The sequence below is a fragment of the Dama dama genome, chromosome 1 (assembly GCF_033118175.1).
Source record: "Dama dama isolate Ldn47 chromosome 1, ASM3311817v1, whole genome shotgun sequence".
Classification (NCBI taxonomy): domain Eukaryota; kingdom Metazoa; phylum Chordata; class Mammalia; order Artiodactyla; family Cervidae; genus Dama; species Dama dama.
Genome location: NC_083681.1, coordinates 75254317 through 75266439, shown reverse-complemented (window position 1 = coordinate 75266439; position 12123 = coordinate 75254317). Strand labels below are relative to the sequence as shown.

General features: G+C 44.7%; 1 protein-coding gene across 11 annotated transcripts in view; it reads right to left on the bottom strand.

Moving 5' to 3' along the window:
* Positions 1-12123, bottom strand: part of MADD (MAP kinase activating death domain) — a 40519-nt gene that overhangs the window by 6496 nt on the left and 21900 nt on the right. For 7 of the 11 annotated variants that reach the window (XR_009694456.1, XM_061153315.1, XM_061153307.1 and 4 more), the window contains 7 exons: positions 11573-11656; positions 11065-11223; positions 8523-8631; positions 7819-7939; positions 7611-7716; positions 6833-6943; positions 4656-4763 (listed from right to left, as the gene is read on the bottom strand). Coding sequence is in view for 10 of the 11 variants with exons in the window: in XM_061153315.1 (XP_061009298.1) it covers positions 4656-4763; positions 6833-6943; positions 7611-7716; positions 7819-7939; positions 8523-8631; positions 11065-11223; positions 11573-11656 (798 nt within the window). In the remaining variant the exon portion in view is untranslated. The remainder of the gene's footprint in view (positions 1-4655; positions 4764-6832; positions 6944-7610; positions 7717-7818; positions 7940-8522; positions 8632-11064; positions 11224-11572; positions 11657-12123) is intronic. The other 4 variants (XM_061153335.1, XM_061153287.1, XM_061153325.1 and 1 more) reach the window with 2 other exon arrangements.

Below are 12123 nucleotides of genomic sequence, written 5' to 3'. Positions count from 1 at the left end.
GTCCTGCCCAACTCTGAACTCTGCATCTCCTGGGCAGCTCCTCCCTCTGAGCTCCCTGTCTGAGTAACTGGCATTTCCGTCCCCCTGGCTGCCTGGGCCAGGAATGAGACCTCACCATTCCGCCCCATACACCCCAGGACACTCTTCCCCTCCCCTACTCCAGCCATTAAGTCCTAACTCTTCTTCAAGTCTAAGCTCAAAGATCACTTGTGAACATCACCCACAACGCCCGGGCCCTCTGCTGTGTACCCGCATGACATCTGCCCCCTGGAAATCTCTCATAATGCTCATTATACTTTATGACACTGGGTGTTTAATTTCCTGACTTTCCCAATGGCTTATCAACCCTATAAGGGCAACAGAAACCGTATCTCCCTGATTCACGACTATAACCCCAAAGCCAGCAAACCCAGCAGAGTGTCTGGCTGTAGTATGTGCTCCATAAAAATTGGGTGAATGAATAAGGAACACACAAGACTATCAGCTTTAATCCACCTACATAAGACTTTACTGGAGTTCAAAAGCCCGAGGAATAAAAGGGCCAAAGTAGCTGAGTAGCAATTTAGAGACTTGAATCCTACCGCAGCTGGACTCTGTGCTTCCCTCCATCTGGAAGATGGAGGACACTACTCTGCTTTCCATAACCCTTTGAGACCATCATGTAGGGCTTTCCCTGGTGGTACAGTGGATAAAAATCTGCCTGCCAATGCAGGGGACACAGGTTCAATCCCTGGTCCGGGAAGATTCACACACCTCGGAGCAAGTAAGCCCGTGCGCCTAGAGCCTGTACTCTGCAACAAAGGAGAGGCCACTGCAATGAGAAGCCCAAGCACCACGTGGAGGAGCAGCCCCCTCTGGCTGCAACTAGAGGAAGGCCATGCCCAGAAACAAAGACCCAGTGCAGCCAAAAACAAGTAATTTTAAAAAGAACATCATGTAATGGAGGGGAAAAGATACTTAGAAGAACATACGATTTCTACGCTAGAGAGACAGAGGTAGTAACATGTCATACTCACCTACACTGCTGGCGGAGGTGTGAACTGATATAGTCTTTGGGATGGCAGTTTGGCAAAATCTATCAAAACTGCAAATGTATAAAGTGGATACCTGTATCTGTATGGCTGTGCCCCTTTGCTGTCTACCTGCAACTATCCCAACATCGTTAGTCGGCTGTTGTACTCCAGGACAAAATGAAAACTTTTTAAAAAGTTGTAAACATGTATAAGCTTGATCCAGAAATGCCTTTTTTTTTAATTAATTTTTATTGGCATACAGTTGCTCTACAGTGTTGTGGGAGTTTCCACTGCACACCAAAGTGAACCATCTACAGGTACAGATCTATCCCCGCTTTCTTGGGTCTCCTTCCCATTTAGATCACCACAAGCATCGAGTTCCCTGTCTTACACACTAGGCTCTCATTAGCCATCTATCTTGTACATAGTTTGATCCAGAAACTTCGCACTAACAATCTATCCTACAGAAATTCTCATCTGAGGATGTGAAGGTTTATGTTCAAGGATGACCAGTTAATCCTTGTTTAAAAAAAAAAAAGTGGGAGGGACTAGTTAAATAAATCATGGCACATCCATAGAAAACCTAACGGTTGAGCATCCATTTAAAAAAGACCAATTTCTATTACACGCCAGTCAGGATGGCTGCTATCCAAAAGTCTACAAGCAATAAATGCTGGAGAGGGTGTGGAGAAAAGGGAACCCTCTTACACTGTTGGTGGGAATGCAAACTAGTACAGCCGCTAAGGAAAACAGTGTGGAGATTCCTTAAGAAACTGGAAATGGAACTGCCATATGACCCAGCAATACCACTTCTGGGCATACACACTGAGGAAACCAGATCTGAAAGAGATACGTGCACCCCAATGTTCATCGCAGCACTGTTTATAATAGCCAGGACATGGAAGCAACCTAGATGCCCATCAGCAGACGAATGGATAAGGAAGCTGTGGTACATATACACCATGGAATATTACTCAGCCATTAAAAAGAATTCATTTGAACCAGTCCTAATGAGATGGATGAAACTGGAGCCCATTATACAGAGTGAAGCAAGCCAGAAAGATAAAGATCATTACAGCATACTAACACATATATATGGAATTTAGAAAGATGGTAACGACAACCCTATATGCAAAACAGAAAAAGAGACACAGAAGTACAGAACAGACTTTTGAATTCTGTGGGAGAAGGTGAGGGTGGGATGTTGCGAAAGAACAGCATGTATATTATCTGTGGTGAAACAGATCACCAGCCCAGGTGGGATGCATGAGACAAGTGCTCGGGCCTGGTGCACTGGGAAGACCCAGAGGGATCAGGTGGAGAGGGAGGTGGGACGGGGGATCGGGATGGGGAATACGTGTAAATCTATGGCTGATTCATATCAATGTATGACAAAACCCACTGAAAAAATAAATTAATTAATTAATTAAAAAAAAAAAAATAAAAAATAAAAAAGACCAATTTCTATAATATGGAGACATACTATAGATATATCTGTGATACATTCAGTGAAAAAAGCCAAATTATAGAACAATATTTGTTCTAAATCTGGTATCACTTTTATCAACACTGAAATAAAATTCCATATTTATATGGAATTTATACAAATACACTTTTTAAAAAAATCTGAAAGGATTCACACTAAATTCTTTACCAGTGGTTACCTCTGAGACATGGCATTGGCAGGAAGTGAAGGAAAATTTTTACTTTTTACTTAATTGACTTCTATAGGGTTTGAAACATTTCCAACATCTACTCTTACTTTTGTAATTAAAAGGCAATAAAAGTGATTCTTTAAAGTCTTCGCAAATTGTTATCCAACTGATCACGCAGCCAGCAGCCTGTGCTGAGAACGGTTAAATCCGGCAGCCTCATGGTAGCCAGGCGCTGACAGAGTGAGCGAGGTGACCCTGCTTTGTGGTACAAGGCAGCGCATCCATGAGGTGACGGACGCACCCCAAGCTCCACGGCCCTCGTCTGAGGCTCCGTGTACAGTGGTGAGAGTGAGTCCTACACGTCAGGGAATCCTCTGCAGAAATTTACTCTGCAGCAGGTGTCCAAAGTAGCCCTCAGCTCCGACAGGCACTCAGACAAATTCTATCATTTCGAGGGGACATGAAAACAACAGCCTTCTTAGCTACCTCACCATGTAAGTTTCTGCCGCAGAGCAGATACCCCACCCTACGTTTGATACCTCTTCAAAAAGCTGTGACTGAAAATCAAATTCAACTGAACCAAAAGGCAACAGGGTGTTAGCTAATTTCACTACTTTATAGAGGAGCTGTACTTGGCCCCTAAAATTACTTAGAATCTTAGCCATTTTGGAATTAAAAACACAGAAATGAAGAAAACGTGGCCAACTTCCTTCATAATACCAGATTAAGAAAGGATTTTTCTAGCTATGACTTAAAATCCAGAAGCCAGAAGATAAATGACTGATTAACTCAACTACAAAAAAAGTTTAAAAAAATTCTGCACGGAAAAAATACCGTAAGTTAAATCAGAAAACTAATGCAGTGCAGAGGTCAGATTCCCACATGTGAACCCACTGATCACAAGGAGAGAGCTGATCATATGAGGCAACAGGAAAATATACAGCACCACCTATTCTTGCCAAAATACTGAAACTGAAATTGAACAAATCTCCAGACTGAAACACTAGTTTGTACAAATACAAGTGATAGAGAAACATGTTACACAACACTAAAGAGATGCAATCAGCAAAAAAATCTAAAATGTAAGACGCTCCATACGGCACATTTTTCCCAACAAAATAAACAGCAACATGGAAGAGAAACTATATGTTAAGAGATACTTTAGAGTCATATCAACCAAAACTATAAATGCATTTTCCCTTTGACCCAGCTATCCCACTTCTGGGAATTCTTAGATAAAGCTTCCTTTCATGCATGAAATGAAGCAGGCACAGCATCATCCAGAGTCACACTACTAACAATATAAAAATCTGGGAGAAAACCAAGGGTGTATATATACTGACTGGTGAAATAAAGTATGGTCTAGTCACATGGTGGAACACCACACGGCTGTAAAAAGAATGAGAACATTCTTTTTGTACTGATATGGAAGATCTCCAGGATATGTTTAATGAAAAAAAGAAAAAGGTTCAGATCAGCAGATATGATGTGCTACCTTTATGTCTGTGGTGTTGGAGAAGACTCTTGAGAGTCCTTTGGACTGCAAGGAGATCCAACCAGTCCATCCTAAAGGAGATCAATCCTGAGTGTTCATTGGAAGGACTGATGCTGAAGCTGAAACTCCAATACTCTAGCCACCTGGTGCAAAGAGCTGACTCACTGGAAAAGACCCTGATGCTGGGAAAGATTGAAGGTGGGAGGAAAAGGAGACGACAGAGGATGAGATGGTTGGATGGCATCACCGACTCCATGGACATGGGTTTGAGTAAACTCCAGGAGTTGGTGATGGACAGGGAGGCCTGGTGTGCTGTGGTTCATGGGGTTGCAAAAAGTCAGACACGACTGAGCGACTGAACTGAACTGACAATGAATGATAAATGGACTATGAAAATGAATGAGATAAGTGGGGAAAAATATCCTGGCATCCGTTCTAGGAGTTCCTTGTGACTTTCAAATGCTCCTCTGGGCATGAACCAGCAGCACCTACCTCCATGAAAAAGATATCTCCATTTGTGTCTGTCCCTGCATGTACCACGAATGTCTGCTTCTTCATGTGCCGGCTGCCACTGGACCGGATGGAGAGATCTCGTCCATTCTGAGGAAAGAGAGATCCTTTAGGGACATCCGAACGTCCCTCTCATAGAGCAGTCTGGGCCCAGAACTCCCCATTCAGCAATTCAATTCCTATCGGTCTCCTCAGAGAAGCGCCATCTGCTGGCCACTGGCCACCATGGACGTGTTCACAAACTTCTTGGTCTCAGGATTCTTCTAACGTTACTGATGACCCCCAAGAGCTTATGTTTTTGTGAGTTAAATTTATAGATATTTACCATATTAGAAATTATCACTGATAAAAGTTTTAAGTTTTTATTAATTAATTTAAAGTGTTAGTCGCGCAGTCGTGTCCAACTCTTCGTGACCCCCCACAGACTGCACAGGCTCCTCTGTCCACGGAATCCTCCAGGCAAGAATACTGGAGTGGATAGGCATTCCCTTCTCCTTCCCCAACCCCGGGGATTGAACCTGGGTCTCTCACATTGCAGGCAGATTCTTTACCTGAGCCACCAGGGAAACCCAATTCATTTAAAAGGAATTAGTAATTCATTAATAAGGTGGCGCAAGTGGGAAAGAATACGCCTGCCAATGCAGGAGACACAAGGGATACGGGTTTGATCCCTGGGTCAGGAAGATCCCTTGGAGGAGGAAATGGGCAACATACTCCAGTATTCTTGCCTAGGAAATCCCATGGACAAAGGAGCCTGGGCTACAGTCCATGGGGTTGCAGAGTCGGACACGACTGAGCAACTGAATACAAGGGTACAATAATAAATCCATTACGTGGTAATATAAATAACATATGTTTTTCAAATAACTATCTCCCAGAACAAAAAAAAAAGTGAAGAGCAGCATTATTTTGCATTTTTACAAATCTGATTAATGTTTGGATTATTTAAAAACAGTTGCATTCTTGTATCTGCTTCTACAGCTAATCCATTGTGACATGTTGCTTTGGCAGAGGTGTATTAAAGAAAATCTGACTTCAAAGATATGTATCTGGAAAAGGGAGGCGTATTCTACTAGGCTTTCCATATATATATGTATATTCTTCTCTGATGCTGTACCAGAACCTCAAGTAGTTTCTTAAACTTAGTTGCAATGTGGGATCTGAAAACCCATAGGTGAACACTTTGTACTTCATTACATTAAGATCCATTTGTCTGCTTTACACTTGAGAGTTAAGCTTGGAGTGATTAGTTGAATTTGCAACACCACACATTGGGCATCTGGAAAATACTGGTTTTTCAAGTTATGAAGCTCTTTCAAGTGCTGACAAATTTCATAACATAATATCAAAAAATCACATTCATTAATTTCATCACCAGTCTCACTAGAAAAGCCTTTAAATACTGGGAAGCTTCGAGCACAAAAATCTGCTGAATACCCAACTCCAAACAATGATAGTTTGTTAGTCATTCTGTCAAGTGAAAATGATGTCCCATAAACAAAGCTGCCAGTTCACTGTGCAACTCAAATTATCACAAACTGCTTCTCCTCGAAGTGATCATTGCATTTTGGTTTGCAGCAGAAATGCTCTCTGTGTATTTCTCATTTTGCCATACAGAATGTTAAGAAGATGTATAATCAGTAATCAGGTTTAAGAAAACTGATGATTTTAACTGCTTCATCGAGGACACTCACAAGTAAGCTGGCTTTTCAATTTCTTTTTAACCGAGAGAGTGCAGAGGTGGTGACACCAGCACGTTTGGTGCCACTGTCTACACTGTATTAAGGCACCAGCGGTTTTTACCCACTACTGCTTCTGAACCATTAGTGTGCCCATCAACCTGGTAAAAAAAAGCAAGTAACACTTCAGTATTGTCAAGAAAGCAGTATTCACTTTGTGGATCCACAGGGGTCCACAGACCACATAGATGTTGAAAAGGCTGCACTAGAATGATTTCAGTGCAGAGACTCCTATCACAGAACAGAAGGGCAAACACCTCATCTAGAGTCCAAGCCCTATGTTCAGAACTAGGAATTCTGAAAATATCTGAGCCAAAAAACGACCTACAGGGAAGCCTCTCTGTCAGGCCTTGGGGCCCACACCTGGGCAGCTGACTAGTGTGATGGGAGGACCCTGAAGAATGACTGAGACGTGCTCACCAGGTTGGCCAGCTGGTCAAGGACTTCATTGATTTGCTGACTGTACACAAGTCCAATATGGGACTTTCCCATCAGGCGCCTCACCTTCTTCCGGATGTCATTCTTATTTACCTGGAAAACCAAAACAGGACCTTAATAACCAAGAGTGACAGCAGGGTATTCTCTCCACTGGATCAAGTCATGTCTTCACGTTAAGAGAGGCCAGGAGAACAGGCAGAGGAAAAACCCAGGAACTCATTCTCAAAACAACTCTCTTCTACCCACCAGGTCCTTTCAGAACAAGACTCTTCTACTTGGGAACACAGTTCTCTCCCACGGCTATAAAAACCAAATATAACCAAGTCAAACTAGAATCTGCCATTCATTACTTTTCTAATGAGCAGTGCTTTTTACATCTACGGGAAAGTCTACATGATGAAGGACTAGTGCTGAAAAGTAAATTCTGAGCATCCTCCCTAAGGTTTCAGAATCTACTACTTTAAAAACAATTATTTTTCCACTGAATCCTGTGGGGAGTTCTACAGGCATCCTAAAACTGTTCAGCAAAGGAAGCCCATTGAAAATTCAAAAGAAACAAGTGGCATGCCATCATCCATCCCCTTTATAACACTCCCCAGCACACAGCAGCCTGGCTGCTTCAGAGAAGGGGATAAATGAGCTGCAGAGAGGCTTCAGACCTTCAGTGAGGAAGAGGGCCCTAGCAGGACGCCCTGACTGCTTCCCGACTGCCTTGTCCTCAGCATTGGCAGTAGCTGGGCCTAAGCAAAACCAATGCTACCTTCATCAGAAGCATGTACGAGATGAGGTTGTGCAAGAGTGTGGCCAGCAGACGGTCTTCATCGTCCTCCAGGCGCTTCCGGTCGTGTTCTCCCAGGGACAGGTACCTGAATGGGAGACCAGGGCACGTCAGCCCCCAGGTGGGAGGATGCAGAATTAATGGGGAAGGGGCCAAATTTGCCTTTTACAAGGGTTTATAAACCTCGCACCTGTCTATCATTTCCTGGGGACCCTGGTCCATGCCCATTCCTTCTCTCTCCAACATCACAGCATCTAAGAACGCGTCTTCCCAGAATTGCATTTGGTCCCATAAAGTAGAACGCTCTTTGCCTGTGTGGAAGAGAGGGTTTCTGAGGGGCTTATATAACATATAAAGAAGGCGGCTGCCAAACTAAGATAAAGAGTCAATTCCAGCAAGGAAGGGAGTCTTCACAAATTCCAGAGCAAAGAAAACAGCAGACTCGCCACCCCAGATCCAGCATTCCTGCCACCAGCCCTGGCTGCCTCCAAGTGAGGCCCAGTCCCTCCCAAGGAGGAGGGATGAACAGCACACATAGAAAGGTGGTTACTTATAGAAAAGGTCTCCATAGCAGCATCCTCTAACTGGTCCCACATCGATCCTTTGTCCCTTCCTGCCAGTTTGTGAGCAGGAAGGACCACGGTAGCAAGAAAGTAAAAGAAGACAGAAAGATAGACTGTTGATTAACACCAAGCTTCAGTCTCTTCTAGTGTTCCCCCACTGCTTTCCTCTCTCCAGACCCAGACAGCCACCAGCTTCAGATATAAACACGCCCTCTCACATCCACACTGAGATCAGCCAACGGCCATGTAGCTCCTTGCCGGGTGCCACCCTCTTCCCTGGCCGGGGCCTGCTTCCTTCCTGTGCAAGGGGCCTTCTCGGTCTGCTGCTCACCTAGGAGTCCCTCGTAGAGGTAGACTCGCTGGCTGACATCTTCAGAAGAGCGAACTGGGCTGCCCACCAGCTTCTCCTTTACACTTGGCTTCAAGCTATGGGCTTTACCCTAGAGAGAAGAGGCAACAGGTCAGCTGCCCGAAGCACCAAGGGACTGGGGCAAAGTAAACCCAGCAGCTTATAAGAGAGGCTCACACATTGGTCACCATCATTAGCCACATGTATTCCAGTGGCCCTGCCTTGGCCACTCTGCTCGCCTCAATCAGAACTCAATCTGGGACTTCCCTGGTGGTCCAGTGGTTAAGAATCCACCTGCCAATGCAGGGGACACGGGTTTGAACCTTGGTCTGGGAAGATTCCACATGCCACGGGGCAACTAAGCCTGTGTTCCCTAAAGTCCATGCACCGCAACTAGAGAAAAAGCCTTCACTCAGCAAAGACCCAGCACAGCCAAAAATAAATAAAAGAAACCTTTTAAAAAAGAAGTCAACTTGATAATACTGCTTTCTGTTACTGCCTCCCAAAACATGTAATCGAGCTTTCATTTTTACTTATTTTTACTACCTCGTTTCTATAAGACTCTTTACTCTTAAAAATTAGACAAATTCTCTGTAGCAGAGTGACACAGTGAAAAGAATACTGGGTTTAAACTGAGAATAACCAAGAATCAGATCCCTGCCTCTTACTAGTTGTGTGATCGTTGGTACAAAACTTATTAGCTTCTCAGACTCATTTTCTTCATCTGTAAAAGGAAGATTATAATACCCACTCAACAGGACTATTCCAGGGACTAAATGAGAAAAGACATATAAATCACGCATAGTGCCTGGCACACGTGCGTGTGCTATGTCGCTTCAGGCGTGTCCGACTCCTTGCGACCCCCTGGACTGTAGCCCGCCAGGCTCTTCCGTCCTTGGGATTCTCCAGGCAAGAACACTGGAGTGGTTGCCATGCCTTCCTCCAGGGGAATCTTTCCGACTCCCACGTCCCTTACACCTCCTGCACCGACAGGCAGGTTCTTTACCACTGGCACAAGGCTGGTATTTGACAAATGTTAATGTTTTCTCTCTTACCATCTCTTAGAAATATCTTCCCACATAAAAATACCACTTTATCTGCCACTTCCACAACATTAGGCTTTATGTTCATTCGGGAAAGATTTTCAGCTGGGGAAGGGGTAGCTCTCACGCCCACTTCACAACACGTGAGGCAGCATAAGCAGAAGCAGCCTCCAATCAGAGGGTCCTGGGCAATAAATACCTAACAAGTGTGTCCAAATGCCAGCTGCCTGGTTCACAGCCCAAGACTTTGTTCGGGGAGCTGTATTACCTTAATATAAAGTTATTTCTTGCCAAAACAGCCTATTTTTTTGAGCCAAGAAATTTAGGTCACTGCTCTTGGCAACCCGACTGCAGGAAGCGCCCTTACCCAGCAGCACAGGACAAGTGAGCATCTGTCCCGGGAAGGTGCCAGGAAAAGGAGCCCACAGCTGAGTGGCTTCTTGCAAGACAGCTACGGCACAGCACTTACCTCAGCTTTCAGAACAGAAGCACACTAGAAGGATCTGAGATGCTCTTAATTAAAAGGGTCTGCTTAGACTCAGGGCCAGTTACAGTCCAGGAGCTTGAACGGCTCTGCTGACTCAATCCTACCCCACCCTCCACTCTGGGATGTTACTGGCTCTGTCAGAAGCAGGGCTACACAGGGCCCTGGGGTGAGAGTGGTCACCAGGGCTGCATGATTTATTTCATTTAAACTTCCTCTCCCATTCTCCCCACAGACCAAAGGTGAGGACCTCTGAGCTCAGGCGGAGAACACCCATCCTCAGCTCTGCCTAACCACATGGCGAGAGTGTCAGAACCCTTAACGCTGCCTGTGGACACCTGTATACACTGCAGGGCGGTGTGTCCACAGACAGGGTCTAAAAAGAACTCTCATTCCAGCTGATCACTGGCTTACTGTATAACCTAGGGCAAGATCTTTTTTTTTTTCCCTCACCTATCAGAAGAGATTGGTCATAGCAATAGACAGAACTGCAAACTTCTTGAGAAGGGGAATCATGCCTTGTCATCCCTGATTCTTTCTTACAGAATCTGGCATTTAGTCAATCACTTAATAGATGTTTATTCATGAAGGAAAGCTTTGAATAACTGTTAGGAATACATGAAAATGAAATGCTATTTTAAGGTGCTACAAAAACAAAGCAGTGACCAGAATAAAAACAGGCTGACTGGGACAAAATGAGAGCCGCAGTTGCCCTGACATGGCCACAAAGGCATCACTTTGTTTATTTTAAACATGGGGGTTATTACCACATAGGAGTCGAAGCCCTTATGTCACTGGGCAGGAAGCCTAACTCATCAATGATTCAGGAGACAGTTCTCAAAGTCCCAGAGCATGGCATCGGATGACTCTGAAAAGAGCTAATTTAAGAAACATTTTCCTGAGGGTCAGATATACGAAGGTTATCCATGCCTTCCTTCCCTTTTGCCTAACTATCAACCTTTTCTAACCTAGCCCCATCCCAGTGAACAGTGCTTACAAAGATGGCACTGGTGGCAGGGCTGGTCTCAATCTCACTGTCAGACAAGGTGCCCCGAGAGCCTGCCAAGTGGGCGCTGCCCTCACCGCCTGGGCCATCGCCCGCGCTGCTGCTGAGGTCGCTGTCTGCTCCCAGGGTCTCTCCGGAGCTGTTGCTCACCTGCAAAGGAAGAAAGCTGCTAAGGGGTCTCCCCAGGGGTGCGTCGCAGAGATGCCAAGCTTGTTAGAGCTCTCTGCTGCCATGAAGAAAAAAAAGGACACAACCTCAACCTCAAAGGCGTGTTAAGACAGCCTCCAGAAGTACCTTCTTTACAAGAGGAGGAGGAGCCCTGGGTGAAATCTTGGGGTCTGATCCCATGAACAAAGACCCATGACAGGTACACGTCTCCACCAAGAGAACCAAGCTGACCTGAGACTAAGAACAGCCTCCACAGGAGAGAGGAAACCCCCTTCTTCCAAAGGGGGATGCACACCCCGCCCACCAAGGTGCCAGCCTGGTGTTCCCCTACCACGGTGCTAACTTCAGAGTCCTGACTTGAGCTTCGGATCATCACGGCGGGACTCACACCGATGACAGAGTCTGGATCAGTCCTCTGAAACAAGACACGCGGACTCAGACACAGTAGGGAGGTGGCCCATCCACTCTCAGCTTCCCTAAGAAACACTGTATCTTGTTCCTCCTCCCATCCCCACCCTTCTATTGTCATCCCTGGATAGGTCATGAGAAATCAGCTCTTCTTCCTGAATTTAAAATATATATGACTTACAGAATAAGAAAAACAATGAATGTAAAACAAATACGTGCTCACTATGGAAAATATATGAAAGAAATAAGGAAATTTAAAAAAAAAAAGCCATAAACTTACCACCCACATTAATCACTGTTATTAAGTCTTTAGCATACTTCCTTTCAGTCTTTCCTATGTATATTTTAAAAGTAAAGTCTGAATCACACTGTATGTAGCTTTGTAAACACTTTCCCATGTCACTAAATTTTTGAAAATACAGTCATTAATGGAGACTAATATTTTTGGGCTCCAAAATCACTGCAGATGGTGAC